Source organism: Gadus macrocephalus, chromosome 13 (genome assembly GCF_031168955.1).
Source record: "Gadus macrocephalus chromosome 13, ASM3116895v1".
NCBI lineage: Eukaryota > Metazoa > Chordata > Actinopteri > Gadiformes > Gadidae > Gadus > Gadus macrocephalus.
In genome coordinates, this window is record NC_082394.1 from 16,040,333 (window position 1) to 16,065,492 (window position 25,160).

Sequence of the window (25,160 nt, forward strand, 5' to 3'; positions counted from 1 at the left end):
ACAGATCTAAGTGCTGCGCCTGACCTTCTCTAAGTCTTTGCTGCGGAGTTAAGCTCATCACCCAGCCTTTGTACTGCAGTCGTCCCATTGTTCACTTCCCCGCCGTGTCCCTTTGAACCGTGACCAGCTAACCCGCCTGTAACCGCCTGGGCCCGTATGTACCGCTGCGGAGACCCCCCCCCCCCCGTTTTGCTAATCCCACCCCAAAATACATTACCTAGTTTTCCTTCTGGGATCAGTTTGGTCATAGTGTGTTTAAAAAAACACACAAGAGTAATTTGTAGGGGGAAGTATACACACACAACTACTATACACTTTACACTGCAGTCATCAGTGAAACAGATATTAGATGCTCTCCAATCGTGCTCTACAATTATGAATGAACATTTATGTCAAAGATACATTTCTACGTATACATGTGATTTTGACGAAGCTTTTCATTTCTGCCTGCCGCCGTCGGCCCCCATATATATATATATATATATATATATATATATATATATATATATATACGATCCACGTTGCGAGGTTCTTGGTCTTGGCTTGACGAGGGCTGCCTGACAGGGAGGATTTTCCCGCTGATCCGCCTGCGGAGCTGAACGCAGCCCGTCCAGCCGCACGGCTTTGTGGCCTCGACACCAGCGCTGACAGACCGCCGCCTGGATCCCTGTGACGCACGGCGATCGAGGGAGACGAGAAACCTGTGCTTTCACTTGTCAAGACGCCCCTCTGAACGGCTCGCTGTGCGCCGCCGGGAGGAAGGGGTGGGAGGGCGGGAGGGGGGTGACGATGTGTCATGTCTGCTTAGAGACGTGTCTTCCTTCCGCTAAGTGGCTGGCGCACCTTATCCTCGTGGGCCGAGATCAAAGGGCCACACTCCCTGGCCCCAGCGTGAGACCGCCGGGGGTCCGCTGCGGTGGCGACGGAGCGCTGCGTTGCCGTGCCGCCTGAGCAATCGTTTCCAAAACGCTGACGCTAATCGCTCGCTCTCGAGGTTTCTTTTTCTCGTTTTTTTATGAAGAGAGAGGAATAAATGGGGAGTCTGGCCGAGTCTGAAAAACACTGAAAACACTCTCAGGGGGTCCGCAGAGAGAGACAGAGACGGGGTTAGGGGGAGGGATTGGCCGGAGGAGGCTCTCATCTTGCCATGACAACAAGTCGGCTGATATTTCACAGCGTCCGCTTTGAGCCCCGTGGGGGGTTGCTGTGGATGGGTGCTTGATAGGAGAGCTACAGTGGGCTAGCTTAGCCTAATGGGAGTGACTAAATTCCCCCACGGGGGTGGTGAAATAGACACCTCGGGGATCCAGGGGCGCTCCTGGGCTCTCTCTAATAGACCCGTGTCGGACACTCAGGCTTCCTGGCTCAGTGCACGTGTCTCAGGTGCATCAGGGGAAGAAGATTCATTGAGGGAACCCATTGAAATGGTTTAGAGAGAGAGCGAGCGAGAGAGCGAGAGTGAGTCCTGGACTGGTTTAGCCTCCGTTTGGGTTATTGGGTTAGGGTTAGTATCAGTCTTTATGTTATTTCTTTGGTAAGATGCTTTGTGTGTGTGTGTGTGTGTGTGTGTGTGTGTGTGTGTGTGTGTGTGTGTGTGTGTGTGTGTGTGTGTGTGTGTGTGTGTGTGTGTGTGTGTGTGTTGGAAGGGGGTTGCATGTGTGCATATGTGTGTGGGGGGGTTACGGGAGGGTGTTGTGTGTGTGTGTTTGCACATTGAGAGAAAGAGGTGTGTGTGTGTGTGTGTGTGTTTGTTTAGAGAGGGGTGATTGTACTTGGTTGTGTTTGTGGGTGTTGAGATGGGAGTATTGCTGCTTTTGAAAGAGTGGGAGACAGGACCTGGAAATTTGCTGACACGCAGCAAATGGGGAAAGACTCCTGGGCTGGTCCAAAATACCTCAAGCAAGGAGCAGCACACACACACACACACACACACACACACACACACACACACACACACACACACACACACACACACACACACACACACACACACACACACACACACACACACACACACACACACACACACACACACACACAGAGTAATCGATCAGCAGTGGCTGGCCCTGTCTTGGCTTTGTTTTTGTACAGAGGCAGTCTGGAGGCTGAGATACTTTGGAGAATAGGAGAGATAAAGAGAGGGAGAGAGACATAGAGAGAGAGGGAGAGGGATGGAGTGAGAGAGAGAGAGAGAGAGAGAGGATTACAAGCCTTTGTTCCTTTCCATAGTCTCCTCCTCTTGATTTCCTTTACTCTCCACTGCGTCTACATCCCCTTTTCTTTCTTTTAGCCCAAACAGAACCCCCACCCTACCAATCCACCACCACACAAGGGTGCCCCTCACCCCTTTCATCCTCTCTCACACACACACACACACACACACACACACACACACACACACACACACACACACACACACACACACACACACACACACACACACACACACGCACAGACACACACAGACTCTCTCAATCAAACCAACGTGCACATAAAATCTGACAGCGCATAGGCATACTTTTATTGAGACGACGCACACACACAGACAAACCCAGAAACAACTAACACAACTCACACACACGCACATCCGGAGACACTAAATCAAAAGGCACATACGGCCGTCGCTTCTTAATGACACCCTGCTCTTTAATGGTTTGTTTAATTCAAGTCGGTGGAAGAGGGGTTACTGGCAATGGACCGAGGAGTAGGAGGATGAGGAGAGGGGGAGAGGGGGAGAGGGGGAGAAGGGGGAGGAGAGGGGGGCAGAACAGGCCTGGGGGCAGAAGGAGACGAGATGCGAGGAACATCAATGCTTCCTCCCCAGCTGTGGCGGGGTCCTACGTCTTCAAACGCACACACACATGCACACAAACACACAAACACAAAGGCACACACGTACACAAACACAAAGGCACACACACACATACGCACGCACACACACCACAGCCAACACCACTAGCACACTAAACATCATTATCTCCCTAATGGCGCGGTGGTGCCGTGATGGAGAAAGCCCACAAACAATGATGGCAGCGATGACGGTGATGGCGGTAATGGGGGCGATGATGATGATGATGTTGGGAATGATGAAGATGGACATCAGTGACTAGGGCTTTGGTCCAATTCTGATCCACAAAATATCCACAAAAAACAAAACATAAAAAATATGAATGCCCTTGCTGGAGAATATGGTTTGGAAAAATGGCTGCTCATCTACAAAGATAACTACTACAAAGGCTTGAAATGTGGCATATTTTAGAGGTCCCCTTTGCGGTTTCGACACCATAGGATACTCAACCTGCATACCTGTGCTTTACTACGTAGGCCTTTAGCTGCTATTTACCTACAGCACGATTTAGCTGCGTGACATTAGCAAGCAGGTCGGTAGGGGTTAGACTCCTTGCTCAAAGACGTCCACAGGTAAACTGGGGCTCAAACCCACAACCTTTCGGCTCCCCTGCCCCCTGCACTTACTATTTCACATCTGTATACCTGTAATGTATATAGTTTATCCATCTATAACTGTATATTATTCATGTTGTTTCAATTACACTGTTAAAAAAAAGAACAGTCAACTGTAAAGTGTGAACTTTGCTGAACGGTGTGCGGAGCGGACTTGAGGAATGGGATCGTTTATCCATCCCCTCCGCCATGTGCCCCCCCCCCCCCCCCCCCCTCTCCATTGTGTGTGGCAGCATCTCAGCCACGGCCACAGGACAGTGTCATCCGACTCCAGCGCTCTGGGGGAACCATAGCGTCAGCAGTGTGTGTCCTCCCCTGCTCCGCTGGGCCTGTGTGGGTGTGGGTGTGGGTGTGGTTGTGGTTGTGGGTGGGTGTGGGTGTGGGTGTGGGTGTGTCTTCGAGTGGGTCTTTGTGTGTAGTCCAGAATCCTACCCTCAGCCCAGACACTGCTCACAGGGGCCACCACAATAGGGCACCTTGGGTTCAAACATATGCTCAGTTGTGTCACACACACACACACACACACACACACACACACACACACACACACACACACACACACACACACACACACAATTGTGCTCACACACACACACACACACACACACACACACACACACACACACACACACACACACACACACAATTGTGCTCACACATGCACCGAAGCAAAAATGAAGATGAAAAAACACACACTTGCATATCCACAAAGGGATACACACATAGGGGCACATTACCACATACACACGCACACACAAGGGAGCCTGTGCACGTCCATACAAATAACAAATGCATCTACATTTATCTACATTGTATCAATTAATCAGTAAAACAAACACTGGCACACAGCCATGCAGTAAATGTATGCACACACACACACACACACACACACACACACACACACACACACACACACACACACACACACACACACACACACACACACACACACACAGCCTTCAGGGATGCGATGCGGCAGCTTCGGAGCAGCACTTAGCTGCCCGAAGCCCCTGAAGCGCATGTCATCTCCTCCCTCGGCCCCATGACGGGGCTCTGCATGTTACCCAAACATCTGGCTGTGTCAGCACCAGTTTGTCACAGCTGGGACTACGGCTCCCCACGCCCCCGTCCCTCTCTTCTGTCTCTCCCTCCGCTGCCCTCCCTGCCTCCCCTCTGCCCCGCTGCGCCTCCCGGGCCACGTCGGGCCGTTGGGTGAGAGGCGGAGGCCCGCTGCGGGGGTGTGTTGGTGGCGAGAGGCGGCCAGGGCCGTCTTGTTTTTTTGTGGAGCTGAGGTGGAGGACCAGCCGGGGTCTCCACCGGACTTTAGGCGGCTCACAGGACGGACACGCCACCAGTATTAGTCAACAGGAAGAGATGTATCTCATTCTGATCATTTTATTTTTTTATCTCAGTGCTTTGTTTATCACCTGATTATGTCTTTTGTGAGTCCCTGTTGACAGGTTATATCTCATTATGAGGTTATTAAAGATTGAATAATATTGAGTTTTGGCCATTGACTAATCCGAGGGCGGCCATTCAAGTCCTGTCCTCAATGTGCCAAATATGGATTGTTTCTGCTGGTCGCACAGAACAGCGACCACTGTAGAAGGCACGTCTACACGTCAAACCATTTGTGTGTAAACGGCTTGCGTCAGACACTACGTCCAGATGCTGTAGTCTGTGTCTTTTCAGGGAGGAGGGAGTGGGGATGGTTGTACCGTCCCAGTGTCAGAGTTGGCTCGGCGGGAGCACTGGCTCCTGAACGGCCTTTAGTCGATTGGCAACCGTTTTTTTTTATCCGGCCCTATTCTTTCTATATAGTTTGATCTGTGGTCTCTATCAAGACTGATCACAGGATTATATATGCTGCTTTATAATACCCGTCATTAGATAAATCTCTTCATCTTAATTCTGAATATGCAATAGGAATAGTTGAAAAAACGTATCATGCTCCTCAATAAATAGAAGGCTATGATCAGAAATCAGTGATCATTATCAGCCCAAACTGCTTCGGGCCAACCTGGATAGCCCCTAAAAGTCCTGATCCTGGAGCCCTTAGAATCTTTGTGCGTGTATATTCAGACCTTACCCACCGCTGTTTAAACAGCGTATGCTTCCACCAGAGCGAATGGGGTGTTTGTGTGCATTGATCAATGCTGATGCGAGGTTACCCTTGCATGCCCTTGCGAGGCGCAGGCATGCTTTACATGCCAAGATGAAACCCACGGAGCGCGGTGTGAATGAATGTTTGGGTTGAGTCACTTATTATAACAAGCCCCCCCGCGTGGAGAGAGCCTCGGGGTGAGAGCGGGGATGGGCTCTAACAACACCCCTGTGAGCTCCATAGAGAGAGAGTGATCTGAGGTTGATGCCATGAAAGCAAAAACATCATTAACACCTCCTAGGTGCAGTGTAAACGCGTCCAATGTACACATCTAAATTAAAAGCATGGTGCTTATCTCGCTGCCTGGTGACGTTCACGTTAGGGGCTATGTGAGGATTAGAACACATTTGCCCCTGGTGAATCCTTTTGACGCGTTATGTCTACATAACCAGCTACTGAGTGGGTCCTATGCCTATGCGAATGAGTTGAATTGGTGCATCAGAGACCGGGTTAAGAGCCTGGAACCGAAGCTGCTCACCGGAGAGTCTCCGGCCCCTCTCCTCCCCAGATGTTTCATCCCCAGATGTTCCTGTCAGGGGGATGCCCGGTGCTTGGGCTGCTGGATGGCTCTCTGATGGCCGCCGTTTTGGAAGTCGCCGTCTCAGTAGGAGTTTAGATTACCCCCTCACTCAGTCTGTTTGTTCCTCGGTCCTCGCAAACAAGAAAAACATAAAGAAAGCTCTGGCTGCGTTGAGGGGTGTGCGTGTGTGTGGTGTGGGGTGTGTGTGTGTGTGTGTGTGCGTGTGTGTGGTGTGGGGTGTGTGTGTGTGTGTGTGTGCGTGTGTGTGGGTGTATACATCCAATTTCTTCTCTCTTTCTCTTTTCTTCTTTCTCCGTTGGAAACTATGGTTGCAGGCTCTTGGGGGGGGGGGGGGGGGGGGGGGGTTTGTGTACAATCACAAAGTGGTCCTCAACCCATGTCAACCTGCTATCTATCATCACAGCAAGGCGTCGCTGCAAAATATAGATCTATATCTATATAGATATAGCTATATAGATATAGAGCAGAAAAGAGCAGGGGCGACGTTGATTTGTTGAGTGGAGGGAAACACAGCATTCATAGTGACAGTTGGATGTGGATAATGCCCCCCCCCCCCCCCCCCCCCCTCGTACCGCCCCGTTACCTCTGATTTGAAGTGTGTGCAGAGCAACAAGGCGAGCTGCACAACTACTTATCTTACTTTACTTATAGCACTCAGCCGCAGACATGAGACGAGAGAGAGAGAGGGGGAGGAGGGGGAGGCGTTGAGGGATGGTGTGACAGAGGCAGAGGGAGGCGGGGAGCGGGAGACAAAGAAAGTGACCGAGAGAGGATTGACGATGAGGACGAGGAGCCGAAGGAGTGGAGCAACACGGGAGTAGAAGCGGGGCGTGCTGAAAGAGAGATCCCTGATGAGCTGCAGACCACAGCCACATGACCCCCGATCCCCGCTCTCTCAGCCAGGTTCTCTCTCTCTCTCGAGTGCCGCGACTCCACGCCTGTCCGTCCGTCTCTGGGGATGAAGCCAGTCAAAGGCCTATCATCCGCGAGCCGGAGCCCGGGCTGAATTACACGCCGGGAGGGCGGCGGGCTAAAGCGCCATGCGTCACTGAGTACCTCTCCAGCACCTGTCGCAGAGCGCACAGCGCGCGCCGTCCTTCCCATATCGGCACTCATGCGCCACTCTCCTTCCTGCCGCCAGCGTTGCTTAACGTCCGCCCCCCACGCGCCCCCCCCCCCCATCACCCACCTCCCCACAAGGGCCCTGTTATGAGGAAATGTTAATGCGTCGTGTCATTGTGTGCCTCTCCACTCTTGTCACTTTAGTGCAATAATTAATCAAAATAAACATACGGCACTCTGCAATATGGCTTTTATATTCCATTCTTATCAGACAACTCATTAGCCAGTAATGAGCCAGGTCTCCGGCTCCTCTCGTTGGGGTGAGGAGGGGGGGGAGGAGGAGGGGGAGGAAGAAGCTGGGGGAGGGGGGGGGACTAAGTTTGGTGCATGGGGAAAAGTGTGCGTGTGTGTATGTGTGCGGCGGAGCGTGCTGCGCTCGTACGTGCACTCGTACACACACTCCAGCCGATACTCCTGGAGTCCCACACCAATTACGCCGGCACATCGCCCGGGAAGGAGCCCACTTACCCGGCGCTCACTTTATGAATAATTGATTGTTTGTTCCGCTGTTGTGTTAGTAAATACATGTGCGCTGTGATTAATTGTTTTGACGACATATTCATTTGTTCAATTTGATTAGATGCTTAATATATTATTTATTTGCGAGGAAAACCGCGGTTATGAGGACCAAGTTTGCTCTGCATAAACACACCCACCCGCACCACACCTGACTCCACATTCTACCCTAATGCAACGCGTTTTTTTGTTCTTTTTTTCTGCCGATGTGCAAGTTTGAGGAGAAGTCAAAGAACTTTCTATGAAAGTCATGCAGTCATGCAGTCATTCATAGCTCAAGTTTAGTCTCCTTTTCAGCCAAACAGAGTGCTGTTTTGGCATGTCTTTGCACGTGATTAAAAGTCTTTCCTTCATACAATGGAATTCTATAAACACCTCCTTTGGGTTCCACATTCGGCATTGAAGTCCCTTTTTTCTTTTCAATAGTTGAGCTTGAAATATAACAAGCCAGTCATTGACATGTAGGCAGTAATTTGTCAGCTGTCATTTCTAAATCTTAGCACCACCTCATAATAATTCAACCAATGAAAGGAGTCTCGTTTTAAGTGAGCTAGTTGTCTCGTTTCTTTAACGTGTTGAAATTGTTATGCATGGGGCACAATATAATTACTAGAAAGGCTATGGGTTAGACGAAAATAGATTTATACTGTATATTTGTGCGTATGACTCTGCTTTTGCGTTTATGAGCATATGCATATCTGTGCAACAGCGGGTTACATTGAAACGCCTGGCACATTGTCAGACACAAATGTTTATAAGGAAGAGCAAAAGGGATGCGATGACTCCGCCCACACCTCAAACTGGGTGGCAGCCATGTTTCAGAGAGCTTTCCTCTTAAATCGAGGAAGCACGTGAGTGGCTGTGACCTTTTCTTGTAGATGGTAATGCGATGGTGTTGCTTCCTTGGTGAATCCTTATTTACTCAACTTCCAAACACCAGAGAACCCTGTAAGATGTCTGGTCCAAATCCATACCTATCGTCCAAGTGGTTGTTTTATTTTTTTGGAAAATGACTATGAGCGCAAATGCGTCAACCGTAATTGATATAATGAAGCAGAGTATGGTCCAGCTTTATATTGCTAACAAGACAGGAAATATTGTCGCTTTTAGACAAAGTTCTGTAGACCTTTATGCCTGTACATTTTCTGGTTGATATTTGTTATCTTTTTTCCTAGTCTTCATATCCTTTAGTACAGTTCAGAGCCCTTTACCTTTAGACTTCTATTGCTTTGAGTGCTCCATCTACCTATCTCCCCTTCATTGGCTGAGCTCAGACCCAGGTTTAAATTATATAATTCATGGTGGCCATTTTGTCATCGCTACATGGGCTCGAGTTTGGTTTATTCTGATATTTTTTGCTCCTGTAAGCTTTGTAGAAGCTCTGCTTTTACAAGTTAATTGTAGTTGCTTATTTACATTGAATATGAGAGTGCATGTATTATTTGTTCACTTTCAGTTTCATACGACAAAATGTGTTACAACACTCACAAAATGTGTGATAAAGCAAAAAAAGCGAAATGTGTGATAAAGCAAAAAAAGCGACCTGTCCATCTGTCAGAGACAGATGGAATAATTATTTAAGTATAAGAGCAATTTATAAGGAAAGATGGTACTGTATTAATCCAAGACAGGATATTCCTGATTATTCTCACAGTTTATATTGTAATTAACATTATGCGAAGAGGAAATGGCTTGATTCCTTGGACACAAAATAAAATGAACAAAACATATGGTCTGTGTACGTGTCCCCGTATGACTAAGTCAAGATACGTGTCAGAGTTGTGAAGGAAATCTCAGACTTTTCAACCATTCTTTTCGCAAAATCCTCAGGCTCACTTTTACGTGTAAGCGATTTTCTGTTGTTGTGTTCGATGCATTTTTCTATGCCTGTCAATCAAAACGGAGTGTGTGTGTGTGTGTGTGTGTGTGTGTGTGTGTGTGTGTGTGTGTGTGGGTGTGTGTGTGTGTGGGTGTGTGGGTGTGTGGGTGGGTGGGTGGGTGTGTGTGTGTGTGTGTGTGTGGGTGTGTGGGTGTGTGGGTGGGTGGGTGGGTGGGTGGGTGGGTGGGTGGGTGGGTGGGTGTGGGCCAGCATGTGTTGCTCTGCTCCTGGAGAGCGGTAGCAGACCAACTGAAGATGGAAGGAGAATGAATGGAGCTCTGCCATATGCCAGATATGGGACTGCTTGCCAATGTACAGGGGGATACTGGCAAGTAGTAGGACGGCTGAATTCCTGACAGAGGGAGATGAATAATTAAATAAGCGTATAGCAAAGTTCTGTCGGGGGTGAGCCGGCATTCCTTTATACCCATAGAGAGAGGATCTAAACCGCCATGCTGTCAACATGGTGGAAAATACCTTTGTAGATATTGATGTGCTTTGCGTTTGGTAAACAAGTAAGAAAGTTTGCAGTGATTTTTCCTTTAGCATTCATTACAAGACCGCTCTGTTAAAGAAGGAAACATGTATATATATTTACTCAAACAATGTCTTGTGAACTAGCACTATCTTTAATATTTGGAGAGTCATGCATATTTAACAACCTAATGGCAACATGTAGCAAACTCATGTAAACAAACTCTTGACTTTGAAGTGAGATCAGTTACCACTACATAGTTTTGCATACATTTGACTATAAAACTTCAAAGGAACAACAGCATTACTTACAAAAAGAATAGCAAAGAAACATCAATGCTTCTTAAAAATATTATGGCTGTAAACTGCTTGCAGAAGTTCTCCAAACCTCCTTTAATTCAATACAACGAATTCAATACACATTTGAATCTAAACTAATCCAGTCACAGCGCTAATTTATGCCCAGAAGATCGGGAGTACCCAGAAGATCGGGGCCGCTCACACTAGGGCCGTTTGCCTGTTCCGTGCTGCAGGAAGATTCAGGACGATTCCCCCCTCCCCACTCCCCCCGCTGGCCCGTGGTCACACTGCTCCCAAAGGCCGTGGCCTGGGTACGATTGCTCCTTCATACATACGTCATCACGTCGTAATACGATAAATACGTCATCACCAAGCGTCCTCGCCGCCATAACAACAATGGAGAACAACAATTGAATGCTGTCGTCGGCCCAAATTTCAAGTAAACCCCCGACTTCACTATCACACCAACGTAAACCCACTCGTGAAGCGCTTGCCGCCATTGTTTAAAATTATTGTTGTGGGGAAGAAGGGCATGGATGGACCTATAAAGAAAGAAGGGTCGCGCAAGGACTTTACATCCAGCTCACGTTGCGTATCATCTCATTAGCATCTGATTAGCATCTGTACTTTGGCCACGGCACACCTCTCCCAAGTTTGCCGTGGCCAAGTTCCGTGCTGGAATACGGATGGCGTGGTCACACTAGCCAAACGTTCTAGACTTTGGTATGCAAATGAGCTCGGGCACGGGGGCCGTGGGCCTAGTGTGAGTGGCAGAGTGGTCTGTGACTTCAACAGCCATATGAAGGGGTTGTGCAGGCAGCGTGTGGGTGGTGACGTAGATGTGTTGCCGCAGTCAGGCGTTGTTTGTTGTCTTCTTCAAAGAACACAACCTTCAAACCCCATGGTAAATGTTTGTGCACAGTGATGTGCACATCAACGCCGTCAATCTCCCCAGGTCTCCCCGGGAATGAGCGTGGGGTCACATATGAATCAACATGAATACCGTGGGGGGCTCTTAAGGGCAAAGTCGAACGCCGTTGGCCCGGGGGCAGAGAGGTTGGGCCCTGGGGGGGGGGGGGGGGGGGCAAACGGGAGCGCTGTTTAAACGCTGTTGTCTCCGTAAAAGACGGCGGGAGTGGCGAATGTTTTGAGTGCTAGAGCGACCGCAGTACCTTCTTAGTGAACTCACGTCGCTGTCTTGCTACTTCCTGCCTCAAACTAAGTTTCTTTACTACTGTTTAATCGTTTCTTTAATGTGGTTTCTTTGACTTTTATTTTCTCTCCTGGAGAGTCCTTGGTCTCTGCTCGCAGCTGTGTGTGTGTGTGTGTGTGTGAAGGCGGATGATTAGGGTGAAATGGCACTCTTGTTACAATAACTTTTTCTTTTATCAAAAAATATGTTCTCATGATGTCATGTTTCTTTCCTCCCTCTCTCTCTCTGTCTATCTCTCTATAATACAGGAACCACCCTTTCCAGTGAGCGTGGTGAGTACCGCAGTCGCATGCTTTTCCTCCTCCTCCTCTTCCTCCTCCTTCTCCTTCGTCTTCATCTTCCTCTTCTTAAATGACAGCCCGCGTGGTCGCAGCGTCTGGGTTGTCTGTGGCTCTCCTTGTCGCTTCTGCCACAAACGCTTCAAGGATGTCTCAGTCGCAAGTGTTTTTCGCATCGCTGAGATGAAATGGCTCCTTTCTATCAAGCACTTTACAAAACTACACAAAGAGAACATCAAGTTAGAGCCAATATGGCATCAGTTGGCCTGGCTGGCCGGCTTGCAATTGATGAAGGTTGCTTGTATGGGCTCGTCCTTGCCCTGCTAGTTTTCGTCTGACTTTCATATCCTCAATAAGTTTCCAGAGAGGACATTAAACCTCTCATTGCCGAGCTGTAGGAGTTTGGAGTCGTGTTTTTGTTCTTGTTTAAAGAGGCTGCTAACCATCTGGGCTGTAGAAATCCTCCTTTAATCCTCTGTTTGTAACTTAGGCTTCCCTATGTACTTCTGTTAGGATGGGTCAGAGGAATGAGCTCGGATGATTCAGCAATGTAAACAGTTGGACTGGAATCAGCCGTCTGCAACTCTCTTTACTATAGTTTGTTTGGGCTGCGGGGGCTCACTTACTCTTTATTGTATCTCCTTTCACCCTCTTCTGTGACATCCAATCCACATGCTACTCATCATCAGCTCCCGTGTCTGTCCTTGCTGCTGTAGAGAGAGAGAGAGAGAGAGAGAGAGAGAGAGAGAGAGAGAGAGAGAGAGAGAGAGAGAGAGAGAGAGAGAGAGAGAGAGAGAGAGAGAGAGAGAGAGAGAGAGAGAGAGAGAGAGAGAGAGAGAGAGAGAGAGAGAGAGCAGGTATGGAGGTGGGCATGTTGGAGGAGAGACTTGAGGTCCATCCATCTCTGGGGAGACAGTAATGCAAAGTACAGAGAAATCTTGTGATACACTTTTCAGTGCCAGCACTTTCTATACTGCCCCCCCCCACAGCCTCCTCCACCTGCCACAGTAAGAAACAGATAGCAAATGAATAGGAAGTCACATTCTGCATTTTTCTTCCCTCAGTCATCTCGGTTGTTTTATTTTGTATCCTGTCTTTATTAACTGCCCTCCCCCTGTGTGTGTGTGTGTGTGTGTGTGTGTGTGTGTGTGTGTGTGTGTGTGTGTGTGTGGTATCTCTGCTGCCCCACCTCTCAGGAAATAGAAGGGGAAAAAAAAAAAGGTCTGAGCTGTGTAATGATGATGGGGAGGCGGAGGATATGAATCCAGGTAATGAAAAGATTGGACGGCAGATGTGAGAGGGCAAGGTCCCGCTGCCCTTGGACTCTATTGTCCAAGCGGAGTTTGCACGCGCCGGCTAACGCTGCACTGACATAGGCTCCAAGCCAACCACGTCCTTATCTGCTTCCTGTTCTCACTTCTCACTAAGCACTCATCTGTGCTGTGCACATGAGTATGTATCTTGCGCAGTGCGGGTCAACACACACACACAGACACACAAGACACACACACGCACACGCACACACACACACACACACACACACTCTCCTTGGCCAATCTTCCTTACCCTGGATCCTAACGACCATCATGCAGTCCTGGCCGGTAATAGGCTTTATTCCAAGAAATGTGTGTTTGTGTGTGTGTGAGGGACACTCGCTCCAGACTTAATTGGCTCCGGGCTGTGTGAGGCTGGAGTCCTAGGCCTTTCTCAGAAAAACTCAAATGCTATTATTCGGATAATCCAGGAGTCATTTCCGGATTGATTGTTTATTGTTTTGTGCCAGCCGAGAAAATGCTCTAGCCAAGTTGTCATCGACACGAACGGAAGAGAAACCAAAAAGATAATTGGTGTCGCGCTGTAAGCCCCCGCCTCACGTCGGGCTCATTACGCCTCTCTGACCGAAGGGCCCTCCCCCGGTTACAGTACGTGTGCTCCGTGACGCTTGTTTGTGTTGGATGAGAGACGACATGAAATAACGTCGCTCATCTGATCTCGAACATGGACATCTTGTTAAACATACTCACAGGAGAGAAAATGAAAAATGATTTGGAGATTTCTTTGAGGTTAGAAATGATGGAATGTTTATTTTCTACTTAAAGCATTCTGGGGTTTCTGGTGCTTCAGCTGTAATTCAGTTAACATCGGCTGGGGTTGAATAACCGCAAGACTTCCACTGCCAGTTGCTCAACCGATATGGACAGCTTTTTAAGTTTTTATTTTTTTCTCACTTCCCCCTCCTGCTATCTCTCCCCAACCCCCTCCCTTCCCCACTCCCTCTCCTCCCCCCTCCTCTGTAATCCTGCTCCGGTTTTGAGGAGTGGTTTGGGCTGGAGGAGCAGCTAATGGTCTGTGAGATGTCTCCAATGCGAGTGCAACAACAAAAGCTAATGTTTGCAAAGTTATCGTGGACGAAGACGGGGAGGGAGAGAGAAGAAAAAAAGGACCAAAAAAAAACAAACCACGTCCCTATAGTTCCCTATGATGTGTCAGAGGAAACCATTTTTCCGAAAGCGAAATTGTAGGAAAAGCTTTTCTTTCGTTTCTTTTTTTACCTCCCGACCGTGGTAAAAGTTGGTGTAATTGCCTGCTGGAATGGGGGCCCGACAGCAGGCGGGAATCTCTTGGCCATTGCTATCCTGTGGTGGGAGACCTCTGGAAGCTGCTGCTTGGCACAGCTGTGGGTTCACAGCTACACCATCCCCCCCCCCCCCCCCCCCTGTCTCTCCTCCCCTAAGCCTGAAGCGCTGAGGCAGAGTGCTTAGCATGGGGAAATTCAAAGCTGCATAATATTGACAAGAGCGTAGTGAATGTTGCCATGATAGCGGTTAGCTTGATTAACCTGAACGGAGGAGAGGAATAGCCCTCTTCCTCTGTACTTCTGTGGAGAGGTAGATGTATTATTACACGGAGCGTCGGCGGTCCTCTGCTTTTGCGTCATGTGTTTTCCAGCATGGTGCAGACATGATGGCCCTCAGCCTCCCTCTTTCCTCTCCATACCAATTAAAGCTGTTTTTCTTCTGCCGATGCTGGGCTAACAGAGACAGCCACAAAGAGCCCTTGAAGTAGACTCAAACAGGATCCATGAGAGGGAGATAGGGAGAGAGGGGGAGATAGTGGGAGGGGGAGAAAGAGGGAGAGCGAACATAATGGCCATCTCTTTTTCCATCGGCTAGTGATTTTTTTATTACTAATTTTTTTTCCCGCACTACAGTATATTCTAACTTTTACTCTGAAACATCCTTGCCTTGAGCCCCAAAGTTTTCACACAGGTGGTTTCTGTGCAGGGACTACCTTCGAGGCAGGCACAACCGTTTCTCTGAGTATTGACTGGGAGGTGCAGCTCGATACTCATGTTTCAACTTTTAACGCCGCAACCTTAAATTCACCTCGGTTACACAATCATGCATAAATCATATATTTTGATCAAATTAACATGGACCGTGCTGAACAGCATGAAAGTGGTGTTTCCAAAATACATATCAATCACCCCAATAAAAGGTATTGTTTCTTTGTATTCTCAAAGCCCAGTGATAAGCCCTGCTTCTGTGCGCAGGAAACCCCTTTAGAAACTTTGTCACCCCTCTGGATCAGGACTCAATTTAAGGTATACTAGGAAGCTGTCAGTCAGAGGGGTAATGCTGTTAAGGCTGACGTTTGGCATCCAGCATGTAAAGAGTCTGAAGTCACGAAGAGAAAAGCCTGGCCATTTCTCCTGGCCTGTCAATCAAACCGGACTCAGCCATGGTACCGCCTCCCCATCCCATATAACAAACTCAGCAAATGTCAATGTGTGTGTAGGAGCCTAAGCCTTCGTGAGTGATGTGTGCATCGATAAGCCACTGTGTGTGTGTGTGTGTGTGTGTGTGTGTGTGTGTGTGTGTGTGTGTGTGTGTGTGTGTGTGTGTGTGTGTGTGTGTGTGTGTGTGTGTGTGTGTGTGTGTGTGTGTGTGTGATCCACGTGTACACCCTAGCCAATTAATGTTATTAGCGGTCATTTGTCACCTGGAAGACCACTGCTGGAGTGGACTTCTAACCGTGCATGTCTGTCTCGGCTGACAGGTCCTGCTGAGCTCCACGTTTTCCTTGCATTTAATCCAACATGGCCACTTACTTCCCCATTGAAATCCTACATTAAACTCAGCAATAGCCAGCCCTTTTGTTTCACATGCCTGCAGTTAAAGCTATTAGCAGTTTTCTTCTTGTTTTATAATTACACATTTGATGAATGAAGACTGAGCTCTATTCATCCTCAGTTCAAGTGCTTTAAGCCTCATGGTTTATTGCTTACAGCGAAAACGCTGCTTATGATTGAGTTGACAGCATTGTATTTTCCTTATCTTGATATATCTGTCAAGATACTGCTGTCATAAGCATCAGGTAATGCCATATTCATCTTTAACAAATAAATAGTGGGACAAAGGTAGATATGCTTTCAATGACCACCCTTTCGTTTTTTTTTCCTATTCATATTAGAATGCTGAACGGTCGTTGGAAGGGCCATGGTTTCAGAGCCTTGGTGTATAATGGTAGTCTAGAAAGAGGCAGTGTCTTACCTTGTCTTTATCGCCCCCTGCAGGCTGAAATCCCAGGCTGCTTCAAAGCAGAGAGGGAACAATTGATCCATGTAACACGAAACCTAATTACTTCGACCCTAAGTCCACACATTAATGTTGTTTAACTTTCCACTCTTCGTTTCTGCTCTCTCTCTCTCTCACTCTCTCTCTCTCTCTCTCTCTGTCGCTCTCTCTCTCACACTCTCTCTCACACTTTCTCTCTCTTAACTGGCTCTCACTCTCTGCCTTTCTCCTCCTCCTCGCCAGAGGAACATTATTCCTTCCCTGGCACTCGCTGTATGTAGCACACGCTGGGCCTCGTGGGGCCATGTTCTGCTAAAGACATACAACGGTTATACAATTATGGCTCATGTCCGCGTCAAAGTAACAGCGTCGAGTACAACTCATTGGTGCATATGTGTACTAGTGTTGCACGGTATTCCGATACTAGAAATGATCACGATGCCCTCACGCAAAAACCGATTCGATACGCTAATTCTTTAGTATCGATACTTTTTAAAAAAAGAATACTTTGATTAAAAAAAAGGGAAAATATGAAAGAAAAAAAGACTTTGAACGAAAGGACTTGCACATACACATGCAGCATCAACTCTCAGTCATACTCCTTGCACGCAGAAGCTAGTCAGTTGGCGTGCCTCTCAGCTCGCCACAGCAGCAGCAGGCAGGTCACTGAGCAATGAAAATGATCTCCGTCCACATTATCGTTTTCGGAATGTTTTGCATCCACGTTCCACACTGAAATTATTTTGATAAACAGTTGTTGTCATGGTGACGCGACTCCCCCCACGCCTCTCTGTTTAGATTACAGGCGCGCGATCAGCTGATAGTTGCAGTTGATCAGCTGGCTAATCATTTTCACTCACAATCAAAAAATATGGTTAAAACCAAAAGTACATAGGCGATTATTATGTTTTTTTTTTAAATGCCGCTCCAAGTACGGTTTGACCTGGCCTCTTTGCGTTTTTTCCCCATTGCTTGAGCACAGCAAGTGCAGCACTAGCCTTCGATGTTGGACTAACGAATATTTTTGAGGCAACGTGTCAAGTTGTAACTTGATACAAAAGTACATTGTAAAGAGAAATCATAATTTAAATTTCACCTGCCATTTTTTGATGAGCGTCTCGGTCTCGAGCGCAAGCTTGTGGCGGCGTCATGGCAACCAAACGTTATCGTTTCTGAAAGCCTCCGTCTTCTATTTCTGATCCGTTATATAAAATAACCCCATATTTCACTTCCGCCGTCTTTTTTCTCCACAAGCCGAGGAATGTAGGCAAGCTCTTCCGAACCTGTCGCCATCTCGTTGCCTTGCCCTGCCCACATGAACCCGGGTAAATCTACAAAAGCATAAATAATTATCCGTTTAGCCCTTCCGTACACACTAAAATGGCGAATTCCGACACTGAAAACAATGCTTTTCGAAAACGTTCGCTGAGATGGATAAATGTACATTCACTCCAATAAAAGTGGGGAACAGGAATGTGACTCAGCAAAAAAAATCTGGATATCAGTCATAGGCACATAATTAGGGCTGGGTATTGTGGCCAATTTCCTAAATCGATTCGATTTCGATTCATAAGGTTCTGAATCGATTAATCACGATTTGATTTGATTCGATTCAATCTGCTCTTAAATAATGAAAGTGGCTCAACAACCGGTTTTAAGGGTAAACGTGTGCATTCAACAGTTTAAACTTCAGCTGTAAACAAAACTCAAGTCTCAAATCTCAAAAGTGCAATTTTGAAATTAGAAAGGAATTGCATGTGAGAGTGTACTTGAACTACAACATTGTGAAACAATGAAACAAATCTTGGTTCGCACCCGGCATAATAATTGTTAAATAATAATTGTTGATCAGATGGCAGGAGGAGTGTAGTTTAAGGATCACATATAGAGAATCATCCGGGGGGTTATTAACAACTGTGATCGCTCAGACCTCTCGCTTATGATGCTACAATGCTAGTTAACGAGGATATTTCTACATCCGGCACGTCATGCACTAGGGAGTGGCTAGGCACCCATGATGAGGAAGCAAATCTCTCCTCAATGTTGCCCTGCGCCATTGAGCAGTTTTTTTTTACAAATGTGGTAATTATACGTTCGTGTGTCTCTCACGCACAACCGCTATGTTGGTCCGGACTTATATGATATATGTAAGGGATAATGTTGCACAGAACGCCGGTCAAAATAAGCCCAATACACCTTTTGGGAGAAAATCGAAGAGAGTACATGAAACAGGTTATTAACGGTTCCATGGGGGGTAATAGGAATTGTCTATAAAACTAGTCTGCCATTTTGCGCTCAACTACATGCTAATATTAAGAGTGCTTAAACGTGTGATTTTGGGGGAAAATAACGCAGTAATATGAATTATTTTATTTGCACCATTTCATCTTGCACACCCTAATGCTGGAACAGCGCCATGACTGCAACGTTACACGCTGCCATCCTTCCCCCTCATTTTTATTGCGGCCGCGGAGAGTTACGGGCACGTCGGTGTGAAGTATTCTCACCGTGCAAAGATAAATGGCTGTGGGAGTATTTCTCCTATGAGCACTCTCATTTTTATTTCACCTTTAGCAAAAAATCTCTCTTCGGCTCCTTTGTCACGAAACTTTCCAAATCTCTTTCCCCTTCGCTGCGTTCTCGTCTCCCACACAGACGCATGCGCAGTTTGCGCACTCACATAAAACACAAACACACGCACAGACACAAACACGCACACACACAAAAAACAAACACACACCCACACACAGGTGTGCCATAGGGCGAGGAAACAGTAGGGGGACATGACGACAGCCGGTAACAATGTTTTTTCTGTTACTGTGCAGAAGAATGTGTCGTCTGTCCTGTTCTGAATGACAGCCGACGAAGCTTGTTTAAGTGGATATGTAGGGAATCTTATCGTAACCACCATGGCAGAATCCATTACAGAATCCACAGCTGAACACGCACTCAGTGCATTTATTTTAAAATAGCTGGTAAATGATTACCAGGAGATGGCGTTCTGCTGCTCTATTGCGTGCCCTCCAGTTCACACGTGGGCTGTTGAGTTTGTAATCGGACGGGACAGTTCCACATCCTCCATCCATCCGTTTATAACAAAATGGAAGGAAGAAACCACATATTCATACATACACACAGACACACGCACACACACACACACACATAAATGCACCTGTTCACACATCAAAAACCCACGTGCACACTCACACTCCCTACGTAGGGAAAACTCGAGGAGTTTTGCGAGGAGTGATGGAACGAGACCAGCTGGAATGAAACATTAATCAGTGGCTGTTCTAGAAGACGGACTGCTCTGGCCTCCTCCCCACCTCCGCTCCCCTCTCCCCTCTCCCCATTCGGTCCTACTCCGGGGCCTCCTCCACTCCATATGAATGTTAATGTGGCTGCTATTACTCATTCATGAGCTGCCCACCACTACTGGCCCGAGCTTGGCATGGTGGGACGCATCCAGGCAGGCGTTGCAGGGCTGGTGTTGCGGCAGGTAGAATCTCTCTCTCGCTCTCGCTCTCTCGCACTGTCTTTCACTCTCTCTCTCTCTCTCTCTCTCGCACTGTCTTTCACTCTCACTCTATCTAACTGTCTCTCCCTGCCCAGAAAGTCCAAGGTCCCCAAGCCTGGGACGGTGGGGGGGGGGGGGGGGGGGGTCGGGGGGTTATGGTTACGCGGCTCGGACGCCACAGCTCATAAAGAGGAGGGACCTCCGCTGTACATCACAGCGACCTCCTAAACAGCCCCCCCCCCCCCCCCCCCCCTCACCTCCATGGGGGGCTGTTCACATGGAGAGCCTGTCATTGGCCCTCAGGGTGACGTACGGTGGGCCCTGGACGCTGGAGGTCGAGGCTGTCCCGGGGCCGGCAGGTACGGGGCCGACACTCGCGCTACGACCACAACCACTCCTAAGCGGTCCGGGGCTTTAATTTATTTGATTGTTTTTAACGGGCGGTTTCTCGGTGGCTATGACACAGACTGATTTAGTGCGTGGCGTCGGTACATTAATTCGGCTTAAGTGCCTCTCGGCGGAGGAGACCTAAGTACCTTGATATGAGCAGGCATGCTGCTTTGAAGTGCCGTGTTTATCTATACATACTGTGTAGTTATGTATTCTTGGCGATGACATGGCATGAGGAAAAACAATATGGAGGATATCCGCCTTGATGTGTGCACACACTGACACACACACACACACACACACACACACACACACACACACACACACACACACACAGGGTGCATCTGGGAACAAGGAAAGATGTGTATTAAAATAAAGTTGGCATATAGAGCTATGTCAAGTAAATGTCACAACAGTTGTTGTGTGTGTTATCCAGTGCTGGTACGTTTGTGAATTTGTGTGTGTGTGTGTGTGTTTGCACCCGTCCGGCTTGCACGAGGTGGAGTTTCAGTAGGTGTCACTTAGGAGTGGAGTCGCTAATGGTTCTGGATTTCCACTCGACAGTCACGTGATCCCTGTCTCCTGGGTTGCCGTCTCCCTAGCCTGTGATCCACAGCTCAACTCTTGCTACAAAGTGTGCAGATAGGAGCGGAGGATGGCCTGCTGGTACACGCCGCCTCCATGCATGTTTAATGCCACGACTAGCGTTTACAACAGATGGCACTTTCTACGTGTCAAAGTTTTCCAGGTGCGCGGCCTCTGATAACCTCGCTCTGCTCCTACGAGCCGGAGTCCTCCTGAGAGCCCAAAGAGGCCTTTTGAACAATGTTCCCACTGAATATTTTAAGATAATCAACCAATGGCAGCTAAAGCCCACCTTGGGTTGCTCCCTCTTGTCAGTAAACAGGGTTTCATGTTTATTACAAAAAAGAAAAAGGCCCAAGGTGTATTTTCTTTTCTTCTTCATACTCGGTTTGACGCTCGTCTCGTGTTACCCAGGTCCCTGGGGAAATCCCAGCATGCAATAGAAACAAAGTCTGATGCTGACGGGTAAGAGGTAGACTCTGCAGAGAAGGCTCACACACACTCAGGTAACAATACACAAAATATCTACAAAAGACACACACAGACAGGTTGATATACAACACAAATTAATCATTTTATATAAATGCCAACACAATTCCATAGTCTCCTCACGTTAAATAGATTCAATTTCAGTATTTGCAAATCAATCCCATTGGCTAAATGAATAGGCTACATTTTAGGGATTTCTAACAATTTAGTTGATCATGAGAGCCTTACAGAGTAGTTGACACACGATGCCCTGGAATTGGGCATCATGGGGCAACGTATCCACAGACATTCTGTAAATCAATGTAACACACTTCTATTTACCGTACAATACAAGGGCTTGCTTTGGATACTTTTCAAGAGAACGCACACACACACACACACACACACACACACACACACACACACACACACACACACACACACACACAGCTTTCAATGGCTTCTCCGCTGGAAAGGTAATGCCTGCAGAGAAGGGAAGAAGCTTGCACTGCAAGGAGGTCTGTGTTCCCTGGGATGGGGGTGGGATGGTTCATCTGGTGCCTAGTGGTGGAGAGACACAGAGAGACACAGCTAAAGAGAGAGCACAGTCCTCCTTCGTGCCCTTGACCAAGCGCCCCCACCCCCCAACTCCACACCCCTACTGACCTCGCCACTATTAGAAATCGATGTCCTTTGACGGCCCTTTCATTTAAGCCCCCTTTTGTGCTTTTATCTCTGTGGAGAGAGAGAGAGAGAGGGCGAGGGTTGGGCAGGAGGGAGACGCTGAGGGATATGCTTTGTGTGTGTGTGTGTGTGTGTGAGAGAGAGAGAGAGAGAGAGAGAGAGAGAGAGAGAGAGAGAGAGAGAGAGAGAGAGAGAGAGAGAGAGAGAGAGAGAGAGAGAGAGAGAGAGAGAGAGAGAGAGAGAGAGAGAGAGAGAGAGAGAGAGAGAGAGAGAGAGAGCGCGCGCGCGAGCTGGGGACATGGAGATATATCCTATGTTAGACGGGGATGAGAGAGAGAGAGAGATGGTGGGCATATTAAAGGCTGTGCATCTCTGGCTCTGCGGCTGCTCCTTGGAGGGAGTTCATGTCAGATGAAATATCTCTGGGGCCTCGTAGGGAGCAGACGAGCGCCCTGCCCAGCGTCCACACTGCGCACAACGTTTATTGTTCACCAGGCAGGCCAGGGTCCGTTTGCCCTTCAGCCCGGCTACGCCTTTCAATTATGTCTGCATCTGCGTGCCGCACATCTGTGTCCGTGTGTACATGCATGTGCCTGTCAGACTTTGTTGAATGAATGTCTGGAACAGGAACAGCAACGCGCGTTCATCCCTGTTTAAATGACTTGTGTGTGCACGTGTGTTGTGTGAGTCTGTGTGTTGCCGTGGGTTTTATCACGATAGTATGTCATTGTGTGTGTGTGTGTGTGTGTGTGTGTATGTGTGGACATGCTATTCTAGGGACAGAGAGAGCATAAAAGCCCATGGCAGCACCTCCTCCTAGCAAAGCGAACAATAGGGAGGCAGAGAGAACAGTCCACAACAGGACCTCCCTCCCCCTCGACTCACCCCCTGGCCCACACTCCCTCCCCACGACTCCACAGTGTATACAGGAGGGGACAGGGGAGAGATATGCTGCTCCCAGCAGACCGGTGGAGAGGCCTTTGTCGTCGCCTCCCTTCAATGTCATGAATTTTAAAGAAGAGATAATGAACCCTGTGGATCCTTATTCAGCACAAAAGGGCAGCCCCGTAATACGGGAAGGAAAGCGCCGACGTATTTAAACTCCACTTTTAATCACACACCGAGAGAAAAAAAAAAGACGGTCCAGATTATTATCCTCATTTGTGATTACGCTCATCTTTTCCCTGTGCCGAGGCTGCTGACGGAGTGCCGCACACAAGGTGAAGCGAGTGAACCCCACTGGAACTCGCGTGCACGTCTTGTAGTTTCAAGTTTTCACTTTTTTTCCGGATATATTTTATTTCTTTAACTACGCCCACACTCGTGCTAACCGAGTCCAATCAAAAGATGCATGAGTGTCGTTCTCCTTTCGTCTATTTCTGCCTGTTTAAATTGTTCCCTGTCCGTTAGCGTGGCGATTTAGACGGATGGCCCCTAAAAGACCAAAGCCCCGAGAAGGACTGATTGCAGCCTGGTCAACAATGTCAGGCTCAACAGAGTCGACCATACTTTCTGCTCTACTCTCGTACCTTCCAAGAAGTTTGTTAAAGTCAACAGCAATGTACACACATGCAGTATACGGCAATATGTATTCGACGTTAAACAAAGGGAGTAAAGTACAGACTAGATGATAAATATTCACAAACTAAAGCAGGTTATCCAGTGTCTCTGGATAAGGTCATTCCTGCTGACCGCACCAAAATGTACACACAGTTTATCTCGCGTTGTCATTGACTCTACACCACCTAACCAGACAGAGGGTGATTATTAATACATTAAGCGGGTTTGAATATATCTACAGTATATCTCACCTTTCTGCAGCAGGCAGCAGTACTCTGGCCCACTGCTGGAACAGGTGGCGCGCCCGCTCTCCCTGCAATAGGACACCTTTACAAGCTCATAAATAACAATGGTGGATGGGAAGGGCAGAGCCGAACACACGGGTCACCTCTGCACAAGTAGGGCAGGGGGCGTCCATGGAGGATTGGTCCACATCCCTCCTTCCTCATAATGTTCGCTGGTGCCAGTGTCATGTTTTGCATTTGCTAGTGCCGTGCCCCGTTCGGAAGCGTGCCTGCTCCCAGGCACAGGCTGATCACACACGGCCTCCCGTAACACTGCTTTCAGCTTTCTCCAGGACCCACTCACCCGGAAGACTTCACACACGAGGCTGCACTTCTTTGGGTCTTCAGCGTCACATCCACCGAGCGCCTAGTCGATCAGGTGAAAGGTTGTCGAGAGAATCCAAGGACAGGCGTACAGTGGAGAAAGTGCAATTTGGATGCATTGCAATGTCTCAGGTCATCTAGAAAGAGCTCTCTCTCCTCTGGCATTTCCTGCTTTGTATCTCCGAAAAAGCTTTTGTCATTCACAAAACCCTCAACATCTATCAAGTCGATGGAATCAAACGTTGCAAATTGACGTTTCATATACGCCTTGCCGTAGCAACATACTGTAGCTACATTGTGCACATTCTTCACATCGTTCACTAACAGGCACTCTCCTTGAAAGCGAAAAAGATGAATTAGCATTCCAGATATGAATGGACCACAAGGACCTTCATTGTGCGACGTGTTTGTGTTGACTCGGGTCGACAGAGTTGGAGCTGCAGCTTGACATTCATTAATTTCGGTGCCTGCTACAACAATGCCAGGTAACCTCATTAAACGAACTGTGTGTTTTGGCTATTAAGGGTGGCTTAATGAATGTGCGGATATTGCTGTGGGACAAGGCCACTTCTATGAAAGGACAGTACACACAGTACACACAAGGCTGTCTGTCTCTGCTTGGCATTGAAACATACGTGGCCAAAGCATAAACATTTAGAAATAATATGAATACTACACAAATAAAAATAATACTCAAAGGGCTCATGTCATGCCACCTGGTGTGGGTGTGATTAGCTGGTACAAGGCATTTGAAAATCATTCCTTCCCTGTGCCATTGTGACATCACAAGTTGGCTTGTCCACCCAGAGGTATGAAGGATAG

At 47.9% G+C, this 25,160-nt stretch overlaps 1 protein-coding gene across 1 annotated transcript in view; it reads left to right on the forward strand.

Moving 5' to 3' along the window:
• Positions 1-25,160, forward strand: part of LOC132471144 (cadherin-4-like) — a 126,069-nt gene that overhangs the window by 71,726 nt on the left and 29,183 nt on the right. The window contains exon 3 of the mRNA XM_060070223.1: positions 11,920-11,943. Coding sequence (XP_059926206.1) covers positions 11,920-11,943 — 24 coding nt within the window. The remainder of the gene's footprint in view (positions 1-11,919; positions 11,944-25,160) is intronic.